This window comes from Etheostoma cragini, chromosome 1 (genome assembly GCF_013103735.1).
Source record: "Etheostoma cragini isolate CJK2018 chromosome 1, CSU_Ecrag_1.0, whole genome shotgun sequence".
Taxonomy (NCBI): Eukaryota; Metazoa; Chordata; class Actinopteri; order Perciformes; family Percidae; genus Etheostoma; species Etheostoma cragini.
Genome location: NC_048407.1, coordinates 31,196,763 through 31,223,552, shown reverse-complemented (window position 1 = coordinate 31,223,552; position 26,790 = coordinate 31,196,763). Strand labels below are relative to the sequence as shown.

General features: G+C 41.2%; 1 protein-coding gene across 7 annotated transcripts in view; it reads left to right on the top strand.

Moving 5' to 3' along the window:
* Positions 1–26,790, top strand: part of LOC117960549 (C-myc promoter-binding protein-like) — a 68,432-nt gene that overhangs the window by 5,667 nt on the left and 35,975 nt on the right. For all 7 annotated transcript variants that reach the window (XM_034899031.1, XM_034898799.1, XM_034898624.1 and 4 more), the window contains exons 2-9: positions 11,272–11,602; positions 14,613–14,859; positions 17,251–17,320; positions 20,344–20,513; positions 23,371–23,663; positions 24,888–24,954; positions 25,180–25,238; positions 25,976–26,120. In XM_034899031.1, the coding sequence (XP_034754922.1) occupies positions 11,292–11,602; positions 14,613–14,859; positions 17,251–17,320; positions 20,344–20,513; positions 23,371–23,663; positions 24,888–24,954; positions 25,180–25,238; positions 25,976–26,120 (1,362 nt within the window). In that variant the 5' untranslated portion in view covers positions 11,272–11,291. The remainder of the gene's footprint in view (positions 1–11,271; positions 11,603–14,612; positions 14,860–17,250; positions 17,321–20,343; positions 20,514–23,370; positions 23,664–24,887; positions 24,955–25,179; positions 25,239–25,975; positions 26,121–26,790) is intronic.

Here is a 26,790-nt window from a genome sequence, read left to right as displayed (position 1 = left end):
TATATAATATAATATATTTTATATATAATCAACTAATCAAGAAAAATAATATACAGATTAATCGTTAGTTGCAGCCTGAGTCTGCAGTGTGTGCAAATTGAGTACAAGCAGAGCTAGTGGAGTAATTTTGGGAAAAGATTGAACTTTTGGAGAGCCAGACAGACAGTCCGACTTAAGTGGTAGATTGGAAAGTAGTAAGTATAGGTCCACTGGTACCACTGTTTTAGATGCAGAACAGAGTACTGAGTACTTAAGCAAGAGAATTGGCAGAAAGAGCAGTATGGACATACAATAGGTGCACACTTTGATTAAAAATGCTGTTAATCTACAGATACTACTAGATACGGTGGACCTGAGGTGCAAACCACGACAACAATTCACACAACATATCAGCAAATCCAAGGCGTTTGCGTTGTGGGAACCTTTATTATATTCAACTCAGATTTTTCGTGTAGGCTTCTTGGATGTAGCTTGCCACAGTCGAGGCTCCACTGGTGAAGGCTGTAATTGTCTGACTCTCCCATTCTGCTGCTGCTGTCGTGTGGTCTTCTGGGTTCACAAGGGTAAAGGATTATTCTCCACTGTCAACCCTTTTTTTCCTTTAGCACTCAACCAGAAATGGGCGCCTTTCAGGAGTGACTAAAGACTTCACTAAATCCAAACTGCCAGATTCCAAAGTTAACAAATCACAAATCAGAAAACAAATCACTTTGTCTGTCTTGAAGCAAAATACCAACCTTAAGAACGGTTATCTGCCAACTAGGGAATTAAAAGATCAGGCAGGGAGAGGAGGCAGGTTGGTGAGATCAGGTTTCCCGGATCCATGGTTTTAATTCCCACAGGGCTCTGCGTTAGCGCTTCCCTGTGCTAATACTGTACACAGAGCCAGGATGGTAACCTCTTGTATAGGGTCTTAGCCTAGGGATTGTGTTCCCAGTATTTACCTTGATATATTCTGTATACGGAAATATGACCTTGGAATGCATTTTCACCTGGTAGCTGTTTTTCACATCTCTATTGCTGCAGAGGAGCATTTAGCAGGTGGAACATGAAGTTCAGGAAAAAAGATAGGAAAACCACCTACTACAACAATCCTCCTCTACCTCAAACCACCAATACACCTGAACCACAACCTCACTGAAATGGCTGTGTGCAACATATATTCCAGTCTTGCTGCAAATTGACACCAGATGTGAGATGGTAGCTGTGAGTAAGTGTTACTCAAGGGTCCATCCACATCAAAGGACAGCGACCAATTACAAATCGGATCATAAAGATGAATCGATTTTATGGTGAAAAGAATCATCTGATTCCAGCTTCTTTTTTTAATATGTTTTTGGCATTAAAAAATTGCAAAGAACGATTATACAATTACACAACAAACAGAACACAACACTTCAGGATTTGGTCAAATATGGTCGGAAATTAAGTAACCCCCAAAAGGCTCTTGAGATTGTAATGTAAACCGGTTTCTCCAAGTCCGCTTGCAAACAGCAAGAAAATGGGTCGGATTTCTTTCATGACTCCTTCATCCAAAGTGATCCTAATACCTGGTACTTAAAACTTCTTTATCTCATCATGTGGGGTGCAACCTCAGACTCTAGTCTGGTTACAACGTCCGGTTCTATCAGTGTTGCAAGGTGTATGATAATTATTGCATTTATATCATAATTCACCCCTTTGTCACAGTTATCAGCTATTATTTTATATAATTAATGAAATGGTATGGAGTTGATTTGGAGCCAGGCAACTACCGTCAACAATGTGTTGGAGCAAACTGATGCTGGATCCAGCCAGATGCTGCTGTCATCATAAACCCTGGCCTGTAGTTTGGTTCCATTGCAGTCACCCCTGTGAACCCTGGATGTAGTGTGACTTTTGGCACAGATTGATAGAAGCTGCAAAGCAAATTCAGCTCTCTGTTGGCCACAGTCTAAATGTTTGATCATTTGCCCCGAAATATAATCATCTGAAATCTGTTTACAATTATTTGGTTTTCAACACCACGTACAACTGTGGTCTAACATCCAGGTAGAGCATTAAATGTGGTGGTGGTCAATTTTTCACATTTTGGTCATAACAGACTCTAAAATCCACAAATGGCCAACTAAGGTATTTGTGTCTCTGGATCTTTCTTTTGCATCTTAAAAAGCTTTAAAAGCAGAGACAGGACCTGATAGTAGGGCAGGGTGACACGGAGAAAATTAATTTGATATTTTTCTACAATTGGATTTTTGACATATAATCATCAGTAATGTGGATTTAATGACAAGGTGGGCAATGGCAAATAATATAACAGCTAGAACAGCCTGGTAAGTTCCCAAAATGACACACTTTTACTGTAATGCAGCTTGTAAAACCAGGAAAGACAACCCATGTGTCATAAATTATGATATTACAATATCCAAAATCTAAGACGATATTTAGTCTCATATCACGATATCAGTATGCTATTGATATATTGCCCAGCCCTACATTGGAGTATGACTCTCAGTACTGGGCTGTGGCATTACACATTGCACCCTTGCACTGCTGACTGGGCTTTGCTCAAAGCCAAAGAATTATCCACCTGTCAGTTCATTTTCTTTTTGACACTAATTGGCCTGAAACAAGGTGAATATCTGTGGGGAGCACCATGTTTATTGTTACCTTGTTAGAACACGGAAAGCTGTCTAAATGACGGGCTGTTGTAAGATGAGATGGACTTCGTTTGTCCCTGAGGGAAAACTTGTTTCGGTGTATGAAAAAAGCACTGCTGCTGAAGAATACAAAACAACAAATAGTTGCATAACTAATTCAAAATACAATATCTGTTGACAAAGGTAATGCAGCCAGACTAATGCAGTAAACGCTGTCTCCTGCACACACACACATGCACACGCACACATTTGTTTAGTAGTAGTTGTGTGATTAAATTGATGGGGATACCTAGTCTGGTTTCCAGACCGAGCTGTAGGGCGAAATCAAATCGCCGGCAGAGTGGGCGGGTTTTACCCAGTCTCGGGGATACCAGGAAAAAAGTGGTTGTCTGTAGACATGGGCCAGTTACCGGTTTCAAAGAATATCGTGGTTTGAAAATGTCACTGTTTCAAAACTACTAAAATGTTGTTAAACTGTTGCTAAGGTTTAAGCTTTTTTTTTTTTTTTTAGCCAGACATTTCAAAAATAATACATTTATTACTTTTATTGCAATACTGTGAAACCGTGATACCTTTGCTGAAGGTTACCAGTAAACATGCAAACTTTTCTAAGACACAAACGGCAAAGGCTGACCAAATGTTGTGACCCATTCCTGTGTTTTTGTGTTGTTTTGGGAGCTGGATGGTTCTAAGACGCTGCGACGTCACAACCAGTAATAACTCCAATCCATTTCACCCTGGTGTGTCTAAGGGCGTTTTCACACTTATAGTTTGTGTGCTCTAGTCCAATTTGGAGCATTTTCCCTTGTTTCGGTTAGTTTTACACAGACAAATCCAAACCTACATTCATCACTGCAAACCACGTGAGAATATTGATGCCGTTGATTGGTCAGATGTGTCTGGGGCGAGAGCAAGAAAGTAAAAAGGTAGAAGGTCCTGTGTTCTGGACCAGTGTCTATTTCTATGAGAGAAAAAATGCTATGCAATTATCCCGCTAGCTGCTACTGCTACTATGCAAGCTGCATCACAGAATGTAAAGCACACCTGGCTACATGAGCCGTTAAGCTCAAACTTGCCGAGCACCCTGATTTCGAGGTCGGATCATGTTCCCACCACAAACGAACCGCTCCAGAGTGTGTTCCAGACCGAGACCTCCTCCTCTAAAGTGTCTCGGCGCGGTAGTTTTGATCTGAATGTGACTACTATGTTCACACCTGCCCGAACAAATAGCACCCAGACGGAGCGACCTCAGTAATAGCATTCGCCCCATGAAGGCGGAGGTCTTTGCAGCGGCCTGGGTTTGAATCTGACCTGCGGCCCTCTGCTGTGTGTCATCCCCCATCTCTTTCCCACCTTTCAGGTCTGTCCACTGTCACTCTGAAATAAAAGGGGAAAAGCTCCAAAAAAAGAGAAAGAAATAGGACCAAAAACAAATAATGAACCAGAGAGGATTTAACAGGACAAAAAGCTCTGGTGTGAAAACAACCTGATAGGTTTGGCTGCCGTTTCATTTCTCTCAGTATTTGTTTGAATAGGTTGAATTACACATCAGGTGTACAGATTGCAGTAGGGCTTGGCAATATATCAATATTATGTCGATACGGTGAAATGAGACTGGATATTGTGTTACATTTTGGATATTGTACTATCGTAATATGACTGAAATAAGTGTTGTCATTCCTGGTTTTACAAGCTGCATTTCAGTAAAAATGTCATTTTGTGAACTTACCAGACTGTTCTAGCTGTAATATTATTTTCCTTTACCCACCTCTTCATTAAATCCACATTACTGATGATTTTATATCCAATTGCGAAACATATTTTGTGAAAACACCAAATGTTTACCCTACACTATCGATATCTAGGTATTGGGTAAAAAATATTGTGATATTTGATTTTCTTTGTATTGCCCAGCCTTAGATTGCAGTATTACATGGAAAAAGGTACACTTATTTCTCTCAGAGGTCATCTTTCCTCCACAATGTTACATGACTTGATGCAGTTAAAAACCACAAGGGCCAAACGCCCACCCCTCTGGGCTAACTAGAAGCAGATGTTTGGCTAGTGAGGCTTCCTACTGGCTTGTGTTTATGTTCTTGAGCACATTCCTTTTCACCTCCTCCACGTGTCTGCCCTGCTGCGGCTGTCTCTGTGCTGGATGTCTGTACAGCTGGAGCCGAGAGAGCGACTGGGCCACTTGAGCCTCGCACGAGAGTCCCTTTTGGCGGGTTTCATTGGCCCCTGGTCCTCAAGAACCGGAGACAGCTGGAAATCGTTCCTCTGTCACGTTTGCAGAAACAGAAACGTTGTGGAAGCGACTGAAGGGTTGTTCGGTCTGGCCACCCTATGGAACTCCTGCTGTTGTTATACGTCAGCAAGCTTGGGCTGGGAAGCTTTGTCTAAGGCTTTGGCACCAGGCCCTTCAGTTTAAAGTTTCTGGGCCTGTGGTGATTTTCCACTTTTCTCCCACATCACTCTCCACCCTGCGTGATTACTGAACTATCAGATCATTTGTGCATCCAGCTGTGCTGTGTCAGTATCTTTAAAGCGAGCTAACCACATCATTAAGGGACTCTTAGTCAATTGCTGAATACAGCTGTACAAAGACAAATAGTCTTGGGAAAACCTTGTCTTAAGGCATTTGTGCTGAACAAACTTTTTGAATTTCATGAATGATTCAGAAACACATAAATATTATGCCTCAGGAACTCTGAAGGGCTCCAGTTCCAGTGACCTTTGTAAGGAGGCTTTTGGCCTGAGCACATCCTCTTTTATATGTTCTCTAGTTTTATGCTGGGAGGAATCAGTTGTGTCACTTCTCTCTGGGCGTTTACCTCAAGACCAAGTCAAGCTTTCCCGTCCAGGTCTGTCTGCCAGGGGAGAAGTAGGGCAGCCAGAAAATTAAGATATTTGGATTAGAACACTTAAGCTGTGATGCAGATTTCTTATGTGTCAGGCACGGCGTGAGTCACAGCTCTGCATGACTACATCCACAATGAAGGATGCGTTTCACCCTGTTATGCCATCTCAGCACTTTGATGCACCTAGATTCAAGGCTGTCATGGTAAAAAAACACTAAAAAATCAGTAAGGTAGTTACCTAGTTGTTTCTGCACAGACCAAACATTTGTATAAATATGAAATTAATTGTTTTTTGGGTTTTGTCATCGTGGGATCCGTTTTCAAAAGCAGGTTTAGTGAAAACTCTGAGTTTGTTAACCATGAGATGATGAAAACTCTGGGTGTTTCAGACAGGGAGCTTGACCAAACCTGAGAGAGGGGTAACTCCAGCCCGTTTCAAAAAGAGAGGTAACTTAACCTCCGAGTCAGTTACTATGGTAACTGAGCCTTTGAACCTAACCTGGTCCATAGACAGTTTTATATGTGTGTAATCCTTATGTAGCGTGTGCCACAATACAGCTGCTTTGGTTTGCTTTGTATTTTTAGCAGGCATGCCAGGGATGGGTATCATTCTTTGTCCAGTCATGTGGATCTGTGGCCGTCCTAACAGGGAGGTGACACTGCAGAGCTTTCCACTGCTTCGCCTCCATGGGACTGTAATAAATTAGGTCAACAACTTTTTTTGTTACAGTTTTATACAAAGTGAGGAGTTAACTGTACTTGCTATGTTCCATGGAACTTCCCCTTAAATAGCGTCAGTTTTTTGGTCATGTTAGTCTCATGCAAAATCCCTCTGGGTCCCTAAAACTGCCGTCATTTGCAAGAAACGAGATAGCCGCAGTATTGGCCGACACCCTGTGTAATTCCACGCCTTCTTTTATTAGACATTGATGTTATGGTCTTTAGAAGGACTGCATATGCTTTTAATACGTTTAAAATGGAGAACAATTGAACTTAGATTGGCTTAGCCATTTGATGTGGTTGTCCTGCTTTTGACGAAACCACACATGTTGACCATTAGTTCCCTTCTTTCATTATGCTTGTGAAATACAAGAATGTGACCCCAGGACCTCGTGCTTGCACACACGCAAAAAACGTTCATCAATGTCTCACCTCTTCTTCAGGCTATCTGCCAGCCTGTCAGCCTTTCCAGACGTATGCAGGCTTTTAATGGCAGAGAGTATTGTAAGCACATGTGAAGGTGCAATAGGAATGTGTGTATTTGTCCCACCATATATTATCATCTCCTGTTTTACTTGCTGTTGTTTTCCTCGTGCCACAGTTATTCTGGAACTCTACTCAAAAGCAAACACAATGTTGATTTAAGTGAGAATGATAATGGTTTTAAATGCAAAGATGTGAAGCAAAGCTAAGCCATCTCAGTTTCAACTTATACGTGTGCTGCAGTGAATCTGTTTTCATTTGAAATGAGAGAGTACTCGCTTTTTGTATTTTGTGTATTTTGTATTGTCTTCAGTCCTGAATAAACATTTCTGAAAAGAAGTAAGCACATGTCCTAAATCCTGTCCTCTGGGTGTTACACCAATGTGTTGTAATGCGAGTGTCCCAGAAACATGTATTAATCTGTGCTGTGTGTTGGACAGGAAGTGTTAACTGTGGTCTTGGAGTCAGGATGCTGTGCAGATGTGCAGACCGTAGAGGTCAATGTGGTAAATCTTAGTTTAACAATTTACACAGCTGATAACAACAGGAGCACTGCTATTATAGATTGAATATACTGTATATGCGATTAGGCCTGGTGCCATATGAGGAAGAGAAGGACCAGAGCCTATTGGTCCACCTCACTCATCTCACTTCTTCTGCCTCATCAGGGCTGATGCATTTGTAATGCGAGTATGAGAGCCAAAACACAGTGTTTTCTCACCATCTGTCAATAGCTGGATGTGAAAGCCAAAGAAAGATTATTGGTTTTTGGGGCCTTTTTCCTTTTTGTTTCAGAGTGATAGTGGATAGACAGGAAAGGTGGGAGAGAGACGGGGGATGACACGCAGCAAAGGGATGCTGGTCGGACTCGAACCCAGGCGGCTGCAAAGGCCTCAGCCTTCATGGGGCGAATGCCATTACTGAGGTTGCCCCGTCTGGGCCGCTGCAGAGGCCTCAGCCTACATGGGGAGCACGCTCTTACTGGTTGAGCCAGAGGTCTCCCCATTATAAGTGATTCTGATGAATGACTAGTAAAAAAAAAAATTATATCGGCCCGCTGATATATATCGCTTTATATATAATGACTATTAAAAAAAAAAGAATATCGTCCCGCTGATATATCGGTCAGGCTATATTTGATAGTGCAGCAAAATGTGTAGAAGGACCTGACTTTCACCTGAACTCTGCGGCTGATCAAAGACTAAACATCACATTGTTATGCAGATGGTGAGGATTCACTGTTCGGCATATAGAGAGGTTTTGTCACTTTGATCTATTCTTGAGTCTCTGATGGCGAGGAGAGTGAATCGAGGTGATAACAGTTTACGTAGCTGTGGGGGCAGCTGAGGTTCTGCTAGCATAGCGTCACACAGACTTGAGTTGGCAGCTTTTTTACCTTTCCCCTGATCCAGCGCATTTAGACTAAGCTAACACACCCTGCTTAAAAAGGCCCTCTTCCCACACCCTCTGACTGCATATGGTTGGAATCACAGACTTTGTCCAGTTGAATCATTCAGAATTAAATTATAATCAGTTTGCAGTGAAATGGTTATCAGGATGAGAAAGTATAACTGACTGTGTCACTGGCTTGGGAAATTATTTTTAAAGATTTAAAACAGCTGTCTGTGCACCATTCTGCTTTGTATGAAAACTTAAAGACATGTTTGAATTGTGTCCTGTTACTAGCATCCAGTCTGTATACTTGCTGTGCAGGTACACATTTCCCACAGGTCCTGATTTCAGCTCTTATGAACTCAATGTGTTCTTGTGTTTTTGCACAACTGAGCAGGAGAAGAGCGAGAGCACTGGCAGGGGTAAAGTTTCATTTTGACCCACAGAGACAAACTCGTGTCCCGGAGGCTCGAGTGTCAAGAGGTTGCGTGATGAATCTGGTCACTGAGGCCGACTGAGATTTTACACCAACACACCCAGAGGGTGTTCCTTTTATGCAAAGTGAGGACCTGTTTTGTCAAGATTACAACACAGACGGGAGAAAATGTTGCATTTACTAGTAACTGGTAAACCTTGTAACCGACGAATGCCGTCTGTTGTGGAATTTTCCTCATGCTACTCTGTCCTCTGTGAATCTGGCCTCTGGGGCTTTGCAAAAAACCAAAACGGAGCGTTCTATGAAATGACGCATTTAAAATATCGCTCTATCACGCAAATTTGCTTGTGGTAAGCCAAAATCCTGATCGTGTTTAAATTTGATAATTGTTCAGCCCGACTCAAGTTAAGAAGAATACCGGTTGACAATACCCTGTTTTTGGGGGAGAGGATTACCCCATATTACTGTATTTTTCGGACTATAAGTCACATTTTGGATTCATAGTCTGGCTGGTCCTGCAACTTAAAGTCTGGCGCGACTTATATATAAAAATATATATAATTTAACATGTTTTTAAATGTTACTTCATACTCAAAACATTACCGGCTACAGCTGCGAGAGGGTGTTTTAGGCTTGTGACAACCATATGCTGCTCTTACAGACAACTGAGAGGGCACAAAAATCCCATTCTGTAGATCACCATCTGCATGTAGTAAAATATGCAGCCAAAAACGGTAGTCTAGCATCAGAAAAAAAGTTTGGATTGAGTGAGAAACTTGCGAGGGACTGGCAAAAAGGTTACTCTTACTGCAATGAAGAAATCAGAGGAAGTTAACGTGCCACCAGGAGAGGCTTGTTCACGGTACATTTCTAATTAAATGCACCTTATAGTCAAGTGTGACTTATGTTTTTTCCTCTTCATGGCGCCTTATGGACTGATGTAACTTATACTCCGAAGCAACCTACAGCCTGGAAAATAGGGTAGTAGAACTGTTTAGAAGTGCACTGTTACTGTAACTACTTGGTCGGAGAGAGGCTAATGTTTGCAGACAGAAAGTTATCGGGTAGAAGATGGCAAAGGAGAACCATTTTTACAGTTTTTCTTTGAGTTGTCATTTATACATAAGCATCCTTGTGGGTTGCAGTAAGTGATCTAGGGAACTGATTTATTTTTCTTCTTTGTGTTCTGGGAGAGGAAAATGTAGCTTTTCTTTGATCAGTAAGAAAGGGAACACACTGACCGAAGCAATACAAAAGTCTGGTGTAGGTATGGGCCGGTATGAGATTCTGATGGTATGAAAACCTTAAGCAAAAATGTCACGGTATTACAATTATAGCTTTGTAATATATTTTTAAACACACTGCACACTAGCAATGGGAGAGGGATTTCTAAAATGCACTATTTGTCCTTTAAGACTCATAAAAAAAAAAAACATAACTCAGGAAAGGTACGACAAAAAATGACAGTGGTTTAGAAACGCAGATTTTTTTATACCTTGAAATCGGTAACCAGCCCATGCCTAGTCTGGTGCGACTCTATTTATATGACATAATATTATAACTTGACATAAGTTGTACAATTAGTGGTACAAATCCCTTTTGTAATGCAAATGTATTTCAACTTGTTATACTTCAGTATAAGTATATACCTTTTAAGAGAGGCAGCAACACAAATTGAAAAGCAAAGCCTCCAGTGGCTGCTCTTTATAGAAATCTCATAGTTTCTCCTCACACCATTAATTCTTTGCCCCAAAGACACAGCTGAGTTTTGCTTGAGACTCTCCCCCTAGCGGTCCTGACCTTTCTTGAAATTGCACAGTGATCATGACACAGCAACTTGGATCAATCGATGGACTTTACAAGCTATCCTCACAAGGTGGTAAAAATGTTTATTTAGTTGTTTGGAGATTCACCAAATGAACTGTAATACTGAAATGTTTAGGCTTAAAGCTTATTTTCCACAAGCACAATTGTGATAATGAAGCGTGAAAAACACCCATTCATCCAAAGCAGCTTTTGATCAGGTGCAGATTTTATTCAACCAGATCATTGAAAAATGATAAGGATGACATTTTTTTTTGCTTAAGCCTGTGCTTCTTCAGAAAGTGAAGCTGGTGTTGTGCAGTCAGGACATGCCCTTCTTAGGACAGATTAAGGAAAATACTGTTTGGATTGTTATCAACCTGCTTTATAGGCTCCATGTAATCATAAATCTTCTAATAAGCAGTTTTTTTAAAAACCGGCCTGTAATTGAGGGAGAATGTCAAGTGTGTGAAATACCTCACTGCTCCTTTTTTTTTTTTTTAAATGCACCCTCAGGCCTGTGTAGCCATCCAGGCTTTAACTGTGCTGTTTCAGTTTTTAGAATTAGAGAGAGGTTCAAAACCCTCACCACCATCAAATGCTCTGTCCTGTTAGGATCAATGCGTTTTGAGAAAGCTGGACCTTTAGCAAGGCAATCTGGTCAAAGACCATCAGCTATTTGCCTACACTGGAAATGGCTGTCACGACAGAATCATAACCCAACTCCTCCTCACATTGTACCCTCTCTTTACTTTTGCCCTTCTTCTGACCCTTCCCCTTAGTAAGATTTATAACTGTCAGACTTTATTTTACTGCCATAGCAAGGACGCAAGAACGGTCTGTACCTGCTACCACTTTGATAATCAATCTCCCCTCTCTTCCTCTCCCTCTCTCCCTTTCTATGGCTCTCTGTCTCTCTTCCTCTGTCACCGTGCAGGCTGCCGGCGGGGATGGGAGATGATGGAGGACAAAGGCCCTCGTGTAGCCGACTACTTTGTGGTGGCCGGTCTGACGGACTGCTCCAAGCCGTTGGACCAGGAAATCCACTTTGACGACGTCTGCCACAAGACGGCCAAGCCGAAGGCGCCCATCACGGATGTGGCGGTGGTGATCCGCTCGACAGGCGAGGAGGTGCCGCCAGGGTTCACCTGCGTAGAGGAAACACCAACAGGCCATTCAGCTGATCTTAACAACGGCGGTCTCATGGCACCCCAGATCTTCGTGTGCTACAGGAGAGGTCGAGACAAGCCGCCACTCACTGACTTGGGGTAAGGACCAGAGGAGTTTACTGCCACACAGTGATGCTTTGAGCCAGATGCTGACGTTAAAATGCTCACAATGAAGATGTTTACATACTGATTTTAAGCATGTTGTGCTTAAAATGTTAGCATGTTGTTTATGTATTGTATTGTATTCCTAGTAACAATCAGCAAACATTGTTGCTGCTGTTGTTTCTAGAACTCTCAGCTCTGTACTTACTATGAGACTCTGCCCAGCAGTTCCTTTAGTACTGTAAGTGATAAAGTTCAGTTTGTGGCTAAAAACTGGTCCATATCATGTGGGTTCTGAAAAGCACTCTGTTCTCCCTGTGCAGCAGTTTTCCACAGCAACCACTTTCCGTCTGCCTGGCAGCCGTTCCCCATTGTAATTTTGCAACAAAAGGTGGAATAGTGGAAAGCGCTGTTACAGGTGTCCACCTCAGCAACATCTTTTGAACTAGGCGAATTCAATACCATTTATTCAGTCTTCTCACACCTCTGGCTGGCAGGAGGCAGGTGGTGACGGTGCTAAGGAGGCTCACACCGCCTCACGCCTCTGACACTACAGTATGCAGTGCTTATCAGGCACTGACACAGAGGCTCTGCTCAGACAGTATCAGCAGCTTTTGTGTGCTGATAGCCCAGAGGGGCTGCACTTTTCCAGACATGGACTAATGGGAAGCTGTGTGTGTGTGTGTGTGTGTGTGTGTGTGTGTGTGTGTGTGTGTGTGTGTGTGTGTGTGTGTGTGTGTGTGTGTGTGTGTGTGTGTGTGTGTGTGTGTGTGTGTGTGTGTGTGTGTGTGTGTGTGTGTGTGTGTGTGTGTGTGTGTGTGTGTGTGTGTGTGTGTGTGTGTGTGTGCGCGCGTGTGCGCGCGCGCGCGCGCGTGCCTGTGCCGAATCAGATTACCCTCCATTATTAACATGCATTTTTAAATATTGCTACATGTGACAGTGACTTGTTGCTCAGACTGTAGAGGGAATCACTAGTGTTATCTGTGACCAGTCATATTTATATCAATTTAGCTTTGTTCGATATTAAGGACTAGAAGGAAATGCAGTATGTAGATAATTGACATTAAGCAGAGGCGGTAAGCCACCCAAACACTGACACATTCTGTCTTTTGATTACTTAATCTGACAGTACTAGTATCTGACAGCCTTAACAATAGCCTCACTCATTTTATCATGTAAAATAGCATTTCTGCTCTTTTCTCCTGAAGGTTAATGTTTCATAAGTGTTATTTAGTTATTTTTAAACAGAGGTGTGCCGCTTCAGCTTAAATAAACTCCTTTAGAAAATACCGCACAAAACTCCTCAACCTCTTCACCTCCTCACACACTCACTCAACCTGTTTGGAGAGGCATTAAGGCTTTGATTTACCAAACACAAGGGCCAGTTTAAAGCCACGGTTTAAGGTCGCCACAACGTGAACGGCAGTGTGTGAGCCATAAGCTCTGCACTTTCCATTTCAGCATGGTCGGTTAGGAAGAATTGGGGGCCCTGTCACTGGTCTGATGGGTAGGACCATGAGCAGAGCAGAATCACCACAGTGATGAGAACCTGAAATAAAAAAAATAAAAAAAAATCACCCAGTTGACCACTTTAAATTCTGTTCCCTTTTCAGCTTTTAGAAGTTGCCACAAAATGCCTGTTGAGATCCACTTGAAACATTAATGGAGGATAAGTGCATAATGGAAGCACAATGTAGGATTTCTTTTCTAAATTTACTGCTACTGTTAGTCTGCACCTCTGAGTACTTGTCCACTAAGTGGTTTGTGTGAGTGTCCCCTGGTGCGCTATTACAATGCTGTACTGGGTTAATGAGTTTTGACTGACAGTGTACTCCTATATTCATATACTGCATGAGAACTGTCAGATGCAACAATTCTCACATTTGGTGTGATTTTAGTAGAGCTGTCAATCCATTAAAAACGAATCTAATTAATTATATACTCGGTGCATAATCGTAAACATAATTTTTGCTATGAAAGTATTTTAAACATTAAAATTCAAATGAATCAATGAATAATCAGCATTAGTGACATTAAAGTTCAAAAACTCTGTTTATTATTATTTTCACTATTCAAAAAATATGCAAATAATTGTGTTCTAAATTAAATTGGCAAAAATAGCAAAAGTAGCCTACATTTAGGTCAAAGTGTGCTATACTTTAAAGCATGGTCAGTACTGTACATAAGCAGGGGACAGTGATTAATTAGTGTACAGAGCAGCGTCATACAAGTACAGTGTGCATCCACCAAACTTTATGTCCGCCACTTGCCACAGCAAAAGCCCACATACAAATGATAAAGTTTGTAATATTTTACCCTGTGATTAATCTGTCAGTTTGTGTTTGAAAGCAGCTGGAGCTCCTCACTTGGCTCGTTGTTTCCTCTGTTTATGTGAGCTGCCATGTTGCCGTTAGCGGACACTGAATATGGCTTTTGCATGCAACATAGATGCCAAACTGTCATTCTTTCACCAGCCAGTATAATCACGAGTTACAAAGAAACTGAAATGCCTGATGACTCACTGTAAGGGAAACCAGAGAATTTGCAGTGTAACTTTCACTTCAATTTTCACTTGTGTGTCAAAAACTTGATTGCTCTTTTATCTCATAGTGTATGATGTTGTTGCGGTGTAGTCTCCTGTAAATTTGGCCAAAGTTATTGAGTTTAAAAGTGAATGTGAGCTTGAAGTTAAGGAGACATCTGTGCACTCTGCCTTCCACTTTATAAGCTCAGATATATGTTGTTTTGTCATGAATTGCATAAACTCTGCTTTGCCGTGATGATGTGCTAAGCAGACATTAAGCCTAATCATCTCCATTCTGTCAGCCACTGAAAGCTGGGATGAATGCCCAATGCTAGACTGAAAAAGGGAAGCTCCACCTAATTGGCCCAATGAGATCATGACTGCATATTGTATTGATTAATCCCAGACGGTGATTACACTAATAACTACACGCTGATGTGAAGTTTTGTTTGGCTGAGTGCTGTGTTGTGCCTCCTCCCACAGCGTGCTGTATGAGTGGAAGGAGCGGCTGAAGCAGGGCTGTCACCTCATCCAGACCACACCCTCCGGTCGTCCAGCCAACATCAGCGGCAATTCCTCCCAGCGCATCTACATCACCTACCGACGGGCACCTGAGAGCCAGCCGCACTCTGCCCTCGCCGTCACTGACATCTGCATCATCATCCCGAGCAAGGGCGAGACTCCCCCTCACACCTTCTGCAAGGTGGAGAAGAATCTCAACAGCAGCATGGTGAGAGAGACACTGGTGGACAGGAAACTCCTAATCATTGTTAACATGCTGCTTTTCACAATGTACTTTTTACATTTCATTTGACAAGGTGTTTCTTGGTCAAGTCCAGGCATTTCTAGCATCTCCAATGGAGTTTAGATACATCAATAGTAAATGTCACATTTTGGTATCAGTGCCTCAGAGTCAAAAAGCAGGCGCTTTTTCTGGAGTCCCCCATTTGCAACCAGATCCCCCAGTCGGAGCTCGTTAATGTGGCTCAGGAAAGGAAAGTTTGGGGTCCCCCTCTCGACCCGATACCGGATAAGCGGACGAAGATGGATGGATGGATGGACACCATGACATTTTGATTTCTGCAGACTTCATTGCTCATCCTGTCAGAGCCTTGTCTGAAATTCAAAATGTCAAGATATTTGATAAAGATATTTTTAGCCAGACGTCTTGAATCCTCAACTTTATACCGCCAATGATTTGCTTTTCTCAAATCCTTCTCCGCACGCTTCAAAGGAGAGAGAATTAAATTGGTGATATGAGCTTCAGAAATACAGTCAGCAAATAAAGATGACATTAAGCTTCATGGCCATGAGTAAGCCTTACAAACACAAAAAATACTTTCTTTCAGTTAAAGATTTTAAATAATGGAGTTATGTTGAAAAAAATGTAGAGCAGAGCTTCTCTGTGGACAGGGAACGGCAGATAAATGAAAAGTAGACTGCATCCCACCTGCTACTTCTCTTTTTCTTGTTAACTGTGGTTTTTATGTTGTAAGTAAAGAGATTTATACCCCTAGGTGACTCACGCAAACTGGATAGTGCATCCAGTTATGGGAAATGGTCAAAAATCCCTGTGTTTTGCCTCAGGAAGTTTTTTTATATGTTATGTGTTTATACGGTTCCACTTTCTTTTTGATGAGGGAAGTCCCTCAAGTTTTATGGCTTCTGCTCTTGTGTTTGGTTTAATCCTTACTAAGTATTTGTGCTGAAAAATATCTCTTTCCGTCCATTGCCCATCCGCCTGTCATAAAACCTGTCAACACACACACACACACACACACACACACACACACACACACACACACACACACACACACACACACACACACAGTCCTTGCTGTGTGCAGCGTGCTCTGCATCTGGCATTTCATATAACCAGTTGACCCACCTTGAGAAACTGTGACATGTCATGCATGCAGGAGAAGTTGTGGCTTCTACAATAAAATTAGAATTCAGCTACCCTAATTTTTCCATCTGGCTAATGTAGGAGCTGTGAAGATCATGTTAATATTTCAGCACAGCTTTGGGTGCGTACTTTATCTCTAGCACTGGGTTTTTAAAGATTTATTGCAAATCTTTGTTGCCATAGATAGACCATCTTCCATTACAGTAATAGACTTGTAGACTAATTGTCACAAACAAGACGTGCATGCTAAAGGTTTAGTTACTAGATGCAAATGTCTGAGTTTAGTTGGACTTTTGGTTGGGATGTGTAAGTCTAAACTGTTGGTAGGGTAATACATTTTTGTATAGTAGTTTTGTAGTATTGACAATTACACTGACTAGCTTTATGGGGACATTTTAATTGAGGCCAAATGATGAATGATTACAGGATGCACTTATGCAGTGCTTTTCTGCCTCAGTGAACAAATGGCTTTGCAATAAACGTCTCATTCACACTCACTCACTCACTCACTCACTCACTCACTCGGCTTGGTTATACTGGCACATTACACTGTGGCATGTAACACCGTAGCGTGAGCGCCCCGCTACGTGCATCCTCGGAAACGTCTATGGTCAACGCATTGTTCGTTGCAACAATATCTGAAACACCAGGAATCCCAGACTGTTAATGGAACAGGATAATCTTAAGAGAGTGGAAGTAAACAAAAGCAGGCTGCCTTTTATGTTTGCGGTACCTGACATTGTTTATCTCCAAATCAAAATTAATGTCGGCCTCTAACATTGTTCAGAATAATCTCTTTCTATAAGCGCCACTTTTTAGCTTTGACGAAACGATCTCTTACGTTTTTCCACACTCTTCAGCAAAATGCTTCTTCTTTTCCCCATCTGGTGTATCCCTCAGATCACATATTTAAGACCATTTGACTCCCTATGGTCTGTACATGAACATGGCCTGCTTGACCAGTCTTTCCAGCCAACCATTTTAAATTGAATACGCAGTGCGCGCTGAGATACAAAAATTCCGAGGTGCACGACCACGCCCTGCAACAACAGCCTTCGTGCTGGAAACATGCTGCGACCATAAACCTAGCTTCACACAGACGGTGGCAGAAGATTTATGTATGATTCCCAAAACCATCATGGTGACTTTCATCAAATCAAATTATCATTTCATTTTGTTAAATGCTAAGTTTTCCCGTTGTGCTCTTGTTTTCAGTGGGGCTCTTCGGTCTACCTGTGTTACAAGAAGTCTGTGGCCAAAACCAACACAATAGCCTACAAAGCAGGTAAATTTACCTAATCCCATAACTACCGGTGCTCACAGATCCAAATACTGATGCGCACCTCTTGTTCCCTGTATAACCAATACTTTCTCTTGCGCTAATCACTTATTCTGCTTTTGTGAGAAAACAGACTAGTCAGAGAATGTGAGAATGATTGTAGATATATTTTGAAACTTGTGCTAAAAAAAACGAAGACAAGCTGTACTGAAAGTAAGCTAATTTTGAAGTTAATTTTTTATTTTTTTCAATGAACATATTCCCTGTTTCCCTATGTGTTGCAGTTTGCGTGTTGTTATAGCAATGTCTCTAGAGAGGAGGGTCTGCTGCAGAGTAAACTGGCTGCATGAGGACATTCTGCTACAGCTGTGTTTGCAAGTTCAGGACTGTTGAAGCATGTTAAGGCCTCAGAGTTGGAATACATAAGCCTCTGCATGCCAAAATCCTTCTCCCTTAAAGGGTTAAATGGTTGCTATATATTTACTGGTAATATGAGGCTTATTTTACATGAAATCTTTGTGACATTTCAGTACCAAAAACAGCTGAACGAAGATTGTCATTTTCCGATAACACTGTTGGCTCAGTGTGGTTGTGTTTGGCTCAGCTTCACATTGGCTGGCTGATGTTTTGTTGTACATATCTTGAAATGTGCGGCAGACTGTGAATGGAGCGATCCTATCTGTTTCTCACTTTGGATAAGCCAGCTCTCAGAAATTAAACAGAAAAAAACACCATGCTTCAAGCTTTTGAGATTTGGAAACAAACATGAACATCTGCAACATCCGACTTTATTTATAGACTAATGCGACAGCTTGATCCAGAACTGAACAAACTAGTGGTTTTGTCGGTGGACGGGCATTGGAAATTGGCAGCTACTATGACTGCTGTGATGCTGTACAGCGGAGATTTGTTGCACAAATGATTATATATGTCGTAGCATCAGTCTCTATTCAAATATACCTTGTGTATACATTATAGTAGCTTAATATTTAATGAAAAGAACTGTCAGGAACCTCCTATATTGATACTATGTTAATTCTCAAAGTTGCATTAAATAGTTTATTAATATATGAACTTATTCTAAAATCAAACGACTACAGTATGTAATGCGAATGGAGTCACTTGCACATTATTTTATTATATTATATTAACAATTTTTGGCTTATTGTTTTTCTTTTACAGCACAGTTTTGTTTCTGTTTCAGTGCTCTTATCATCTCTACCACCAGGCAGCTGTTTTTTTCTAAGGAGATTGTGGATATCAAACCAGAGTTAAAAAGATAGTGAATATTACATCAGGTTGTAATACACACATCTACACACATCTACTTTCCAAAATAATAAGTGTGTTTGGGCCATATAAAGGAAATATTCAGAGCTCAAGGAGGCAAAATGAATCGGCACAAATATTCCACGTAGATTTAAACTTTGGTAAACTCTGAATACCTTTTTTAAAAAGAGCGGGAGAGGCCAAAACAGATGAAGCTATTTCAGCTTATTAGCTGTGTTGCACCATACACTTTTATGCAACCTCCTTTGTCCGAGTAAAACATGTTTCTCAAAAGAGCAATGGTTTGTAGCAGACTATTATGCCATGCTAAGATTATGACCCACCAGTCCTGTATAGTAGATGAGGAAATCTGGGAATTGTTCCGGACAATGTTTCCAGACTCTGACATCTGACTTTGTTTTTGATGTTGTGATAAACTATATCTATGCGTTAGGGGTGGCAGTGGCTCAGTCCGTAGGGAGTCGGGTTGCTGGTTCAAGTCCCCGTGCGGACCAAAGTAGGGAGTGAGGATTTGTAGCTGGAGAGATGCCACTTCACCTCTTGGGCACTGTCATTTGCTCTTGAGCAAGGCACTGTACCCACCCTAACTGGTCAGGGTGCTGGTCCAGCAGTGGCAACTCACTCACACTCACATCAAAACAGAGTGGGAAATTGTAATTCCACTGTAATTTCCCCACTGAGGATCAATAAACAGTATAAATTATAAATACATGTATACTGTAGGGCTTAAATTTTAGTCATTATGGACTTAAAAAGGTCTTAAAAAGTGTTTAACTTGACTTGGTAAAACCTGTAGAAACCCCGGAGAGAGAAGCTGTGGGAGCTGTTGTGTCTGACCAGCAGTAGCTCGGCCTGGCTGGCGGTCCAGTTAATGGTTAGCTTACCATCTGCAGCATTTCACCAGCTGGCCCTATGAGTAGTGACTATGTCACCATGCGTCCGTTGCTACCTATTTTAACTCTCTGCAAGGAAGCCAATAAGCAGCCAAACTATTCCTTTAAAGGATGCTAAACTTGCTGGTGCTGTTAATAACTGTTGGTCCAAACTTTACTGAATATAATTTTCTACACAGTTATTTATTACCGGTGTTGTGTACTCTTTTTTTCCACAAGGTTTCCAACACCTCCATGTAACCTGTTACTGGAACTAGTACAACTGCTTGTTGTCGTTTCTCACTGATCTCTGAATTACAGTTTTCCTTTTTGATACAGTCTGTGTATTATTTCTTTAGCTGTGCACTTGCAGGTGTTTCCATAATGAATAATTGTCAGATTATGTTTGTCTTTAATGATACAAAGACGTAAGAAATGTATTTTAAAGGTGGACACCAATTTATTGTCCCCCCCCCCCAAGAATTGGTTTGTCAATTAGGAGTCCTTGAGTTTTTGACCTGTTTTCCACAGTTTGAGCCTGTTAACGCACGTAGAGTCCTTGAGTCCTTGAAAGTTTAGAAGGTGCAGACTTTAAAAATCACTACATCATTGGTTCTTGTTTGTGTTCACAGACAGTAACTAATGATGCAAATGCCTGATTACCAAGCACTTATTGCTTACAAAGCCAGGCATGCCTAGTGAGACACTGACTTAATAAAGTACATTCTCTTTGTGAACGGAACTATTTTGGTTTGATTTTGAGCTTTGTGGAAAGTTGATTTTGCATCTAAATCAGCTGTTGATGGGTTATGAAAGGGGAAGGGTGCACTTTGCAGCCCTCTAAACTGAGATCTCTTCCTGTTCCAGGTTTATTCAGCAGATATCCAGAGGAGGACTATGAGTCATTCCCACTACCAGAATCTGTCCCACTCTTCTGCCTTCCCATGGGGGCCACAATCGAGTGCTGGCCAGCTAACACCAAATACTCCCTACCTGTTTTCTCCACCTTTGTCCTCACCGGAGCCTCTGGAGAGAAGGTAAAATGAAAAGAAAAAGGAACTGTTGATGCTACTGCTACTCTCTTTCATCCAGATGACATGAGAGGGTGTCAGTGACTGTTAGACCTCATCAACAGTCTGTAACTGCCGTCTATACAGCTGACATGACCACAGACTACTGCGCTACAGTAGGGCATGAAAAACCATGATGCTCTAAATGCCAGGTGGGAAAGTGGGTCAGGCATGCATGTTGTTTTTGTCAGGGGAAAACCCTGAAACTCCACATCTAGTGTTTCTTTCCTTGAGGACGATCTTGTTGGCTGAAGGAAATAAGTAAAATGCAAATAACAGTAGTAAATGCAATTACACTTTGTTAGTTAACTTGTTAACATTAAGAACAAGGCTGACCAGACGTCAATGCATCTCTCTCTCTCTCTCTCTCTCTCTCTCTCTCTCTCTTACTCACTCTCATATATGTAGTTACGCACAAACTAACAACGTAGAGTTTACATGCAATCTAGTGTCCCTGAAAACAATATATTCTACATTTAAAGGCCTGAATATGTTTTTTTGCCCAGTTTTGTTATGCTAGCTGTGTCTAAGCAGAGACGTGGTCGTATGTCACTAAAGCAAGGATTTAAATGACGTAATGATAATCTGCATGATCAAGTGAAGGTAAGCCTTTCACCAGTAATGATGAGGAGACATGGATTACCTAAAATGGACATACCACATCCACCTGAGACTCCAACAGAAATTAGAGTGTTTTACCTCAGGAAATTCTAAAGGTACCCAGTGTACAAATGTCATGGCAAAAACTTATTTTACAAATTTGTTGTAACACACTAGACCAATCAACAGGACTCACATGAGTATCACACACTTAATCACACTTTCCAGTGGGAATCAGTGTGTATGAAGCAACACATCAAACCAATCAACACATCCCCCAAATCCCAGTAATGCATAGTCCGGACATGCGTGTCAAGCAAGCTGATTGGTTGATCCTACATCCTATGGAGAAGTTTTCTTTATTTTTCTCTTCAGAGTTTGGGAGTACATTAAAGCATAGTACTGCTGCAAATTACCTTCTAACCGAGCAGAGGAAACAAAACTCCTTTTCAAGGCACTTAATGTTATCATCCATTTATATAAAGAATCAAATTCTCTCCCAATTGTTTCAGGGTCATGTTGGTTTGTTTACACCAGACTAAAATTGACTTCCATTGTAGTTGTCTAAACATGACCCTCCAATACCGTGTAAATTAAACCACTAAATTCCATAACTATGCAAGAAACACGATTGTGAACATGTCCAAATGACACCCGTGTTCGCTCACTTTAATGCAGCCCAGACAATCTAAACACAAGCCCCTTTCCTGCTGTGCTGGTCTTTGGGTTTTAAAAGTGGCCAAGTCTGGACCAGGCTCGTGTTGACGCATATTAGTGAATTATGTGGTGAAACACAATCGTGATTGAAAACAAATAACATTCAAAGCGTACTGATGTTTAGATAGCAGCAGCTCTGCTGAACAAGGCCAGATAGGGGTCGGCAGCAATCGTTGGTGCCGAACCCTCTGCGGCCTATCGCTGCCAGTGTGTGTGTGTGTGTGTGTGTGTGTGTGTGTGTGTGTGTGTGTGTGTGTGTGTGTGTGTGTGTGTGTGTGTGTGTGTGTGTGTGTGTGTGTGTGTGTGTGTGTGTGTGTGTGTGTGTGTGTGTGTGTGTGTGTCCATCCTCAGTTGGCTGGGCAAGTCGCTACACCATGCTGAACGGCCAGCGCAACTAGCAACACAACATGTTGGAAAGATTAGTTTCATCCGGAGCACTGCAAAGAAATGCTTGGGCTTTCCTTTGGTAGCAGAGTTTCCCCATGCTCAAGGAAGAGCAAATTTGAACTACTTTATACACTGTTGGATTGTCTCATTTATTACAGTGAATCCTATTTTAGAAATTGATCATAAGTTATGTTCAAAAAGTCAGAATATACAAAGTAACTCGGAACTAAAGCTGAACATAATGATCAGATAATGATAATGATCAGAAAAATGGAAATACTACGGTAAAGTTTAAGTGCCTCCAACTTGTACTTAAGTACTGTGCAATACTTCACCGCTGCCGGAACTCCTCATTATTCAAAATAAATTTTAAATCAGATGTGCACTCTTGCTAATCCTAAATTGTGTTTTTGTGTGAATAAGTTTTGTATGATGCATATCAACCCTGTATTAGGCTCTTTAATAAGTGGGGATTGGTTAAATGACTTTAATTTAAAAGAGCAAAACAAAACACCACAGATGTGTAGTTTGGTTTAAACACATGAATAAGCAAGTCCGATTGTCATTCATATTCATCGAATACAATGCCCAGTTTCTAAAAACTACATATGATGCGCCCGCACAGGGACCCAGCAGATAAGCCAGTTAGCTTTGATCCGTGCCTGAAATGGGGAAAGTCTCATGTTTCTAGGAAGCAGAGTGGATTTATTTGGCCTAAGGCTGATGCTGGCTCAGCCAACCGCTGTTCGTTTGTCTGCATGGTATTGATGTTCAATAAAGGTTAAGCAGAAGTGCACTATTTTATATGTATTTTCTTTGCTTATTAATGTTTCATTTATTTAAGAGTGCAGGGATGATTAAGAGGTTTGCTACTTTTCATTATTAGTACACCAGTTGGACCTTCCCATCTGGAAATCATTGTTAAACACTGACAATAATAATAATAAAAATGTTATGAAGTCTGTGTCAGTGTCACATCATAAATGTATACGTGTGTATGTAACGATGAGATACAGTGTGGCTTCAGGCATGTTTTAATAAAGGTCTCGTACATGTAGTTACTCTATGTGCTACATCTGCAGATGGTGAGTATTGTATCCAATTGTTCCTCCTGTTTCAGGTCTACGGTGCTGCCATTCAGTTCTATGAGCCCTTCCCGCAGGAGTGTCTGACTGATCAGCAGTTATCCCAGCTAGGTCTCCTGAACCCCGATCCACCCAAACCCTCTTCCAACTGTAAGGGGACAGCCGCCAGCAGTGCCACTAACAGCACCACCACAACCCCACGCTTGGTCTTCACCAACAAGTGTATCTGTCTGCTTTCTCACTGGCCCTTCTTTGACGCATTCCGCAAGTTCCTCACATTCCTCTATCGCTACTCTATCTCCGGCCCTCACGCTCTGCCCATCGAGAAGTGAGTTCTCTTCATTTGGCTCTTAATTGCACCATTTTATGCTATACCAAGTTTGTTCTTATTTTGAATTTTCCCATTGCGTAGTTGTAGGAGCCACTGGTTCCCAAAGTGTTCCCCCCCATTCAATATTCTCATTAATTAGATCATCTCATTATGTTCTAACCACCAAATAAAATCAAGTTTTGTGTCACTTTGGCATGGTGATGCATCTTAATATTGCAATACCCACAAGCCTCGGCCGCCATTTCTGTGTAGAAGAAGCCAGTAAGATGCATCGTTATTTAACTGGTAAACATTTTTGCTGACGTGGGCCTTAGTGGCGCATGTCGCAGAATTTTAAACTTTGTAATTGGAAACATTTTACTGAAATTCACCTTGGGAGTTGTAAGTACCTTTTCCCCTAGAAATGTTTACGTACACATGCAATTTTTTTTTTTTTTTAATCAAATCACATTTTTAAATGCAGTTCATCTTTTGTACCAATGATGAGCAGGAGAGTTTTATGCAGGTCCCGACTTTAAAACTGCTACTACTGTAAGTCATTGTCAATGGGAAAAATAAATGGGACTTTTACTCCTGGGACCAGAGGCGCCTGAAATAGCTCTGAATATTTTGCAACTCTATTATTTCAGCAATAAGTCCTCTGTTGTGTCGAAATACAGCCTGATAATTGAATGGCAATGTTTGACAGGATTAATATCACTGACGAGGGCAGGTAAAATATAAAATCCCCCACCTTCCCTAGAGAGATAAATCCAGTCTGAACAGAGCTTAAGACATATATGTTCTGTATATAGTACTTTTGATGCCAAGCGTGACAAGAAATTTACTATATGGTGTCAACCTTACTAAATCAAAGGAGATATTATGAATTTGGGATATGTAGTGCATCTGAGGGACTGACAGCAACGCCTGATGTTTATTGTTAGTGTTGTTGGTTGTTCCATTTTTTACACCGGAAGCATCTTCATGCTTGCAAATGTAATATGAGGTGTAACAGTCCAGGTCCACAAATACAAAATCCATCACAACACTTTTTATGTTTTAACTCGGAATATATTTACTTGACATTACTTCGGTTAGGTGATTTGTAACAGAAGATTCATGCTTTTCATGTTTTACTGCTGCTCATAACTCTAACCCATCTAAGAAGCATTGCCTGATTATTTGGCTGCCAACTGCTGATATTTTTGGCCTCACATCCCCCTTATTTTTGTTTTCTAGGCACATCTCTCATTTTATGCACAAAGTTCCCTTCCCTTCCTCTCAGAGGCCTCGCATTCTGGTGCAGGTAAGTTTAGGTCACAAGAGTAATGTGATGTTTTCTGCATATGGTGCATGTTAGAAAAGGTTGTTTATCATTTTGCAGACAATAGTGTTGTTTTCTGGAAGTGTTTAGGATTGCCTGTGGGCTGTAGTAGTTTAGGTCCTCCATTATGGATGAATATTTAAATGATTCAGTGCAGGCGTATCTTTGCTCGGTTGGTTTTTATTTCACTTTCCAGCTTTCTTGCAGCTTTCCCCTCATGATAGCCTGATGTTGAGCCAGCCAGTGTCTTCTCCTTTACCGCTCAGGTAAGAGCAGCTGCACACATGTTCTTCTGGTGATATCTGTGCTAAAATGTAAAGGAATTATGCTTTTTTTTTTTTTTTTTTTACTGACTGTCCATAGGAAGCAGCTTATGTATATGCAGAACAACATTGTTCAGATGTGTTGATGATTTTAAGACCGGCCTGTTCAAATTAGTTTGATACCTTCTCAATTAGGAAGCACAAATAGGCCTAAAATACTGTATTTAATCATTACTATATTATCAATTTCGAGCTCACTTCATATTCAAAATAGAAAACAAAGAATGCTGACTTCAGTCACAATATTATTGGTCTGAAGATTTTTTAGGAACATAAAATATGTTGTAAGTCAGAATAAGACCCTGTTGTAGTTCCCTACGTTTCCCTTTTTTCATTTATTCCTCTTGGCCCCCTTGGGAGCAAGGGGCGTCCATCATGGATCTCCACCTCGCTCGCCGCTGTGCTCAAATCTCTTCTTTTTAACTTCTTCTTGCCTTGGAGATTATAGTCAAGAGCTTTTCTTGCTAAGTTCCTCGGATCCTTCCTAAGTGTATAACCGTTCCGTCCCCACTTTCTGGATTTGATTTTAATGTGGATTTGCTCCTGGTTCATGCATCTCCACAGGTCTACGTTTGATATCTTGTTGGGTCACCAAATCCTTAGTATGTATCTGAGACAGTTGTTAATCCTGTAGTTCCGTTTATTGAAGTTGAATTTAGGACATTTTGTGTTTTCCGTAGTGGTGGTCGGTTTTCCATGCTGCTCCAGAATCTCGGACCAGAGAACGCCGTCACCTTGCTGGTGTTTGCCGTCACCGAACACAAGATCCTGGTCCACTCGCTACGACCCGCCGTACTGACCAGCGTTACTGAAGCTCTGGTGTCTGTAAGTTTGAGTGGTTATTTATTTCCCTCCAGGGGTTGCCTCACCATATTGACTTCACACTCTTTATGCTGCTGAAATGTGAAAGACAGGACGTAGGTACTTTTCTTTCTTTTATAATTCCGTTTAGTTAATTCACTTATTATTATTATTGTCTTCTACAGTTGTTATAGTTACTGTGATGGTCACCATAACTTAATACATAAACAGTGTAACAAATATGCATCTTTTTCTGATTTAAAAAAAACTAAAATAATTTATATGTAGAAAAGAATAAAATGAAATAAGTAAACATAAGTAAAAAATCTAAATAAATGCCTAAAATAAAAAAAATAAAAGAGTTATCTCAAGAGACTTTACAAATAGATCTAGACCACACTCTATAATTTAGAACGTCCCAACAATTTCCCCACGTGCAAGCATTTAGTGCACAGTGGCGAGGAAAAACATCCTTCTAGGCAGAAACCTCAGACAGACCCGGGCTCTTTGTGGGCGGCATCTCTCGCTGCCGGTTGGTTCACAGACACTGATACCGATGTAGAGAAATAGGATTCATGATATTTATAACAGTCGGTTTGATGAACAGTGGCAGTTATAGTAACAATAAAGATAGTGGAACTATGGATAGAAGTAATAGCATTTCAGGGTGTTGAGCTGCAGCCATGATTTAGGT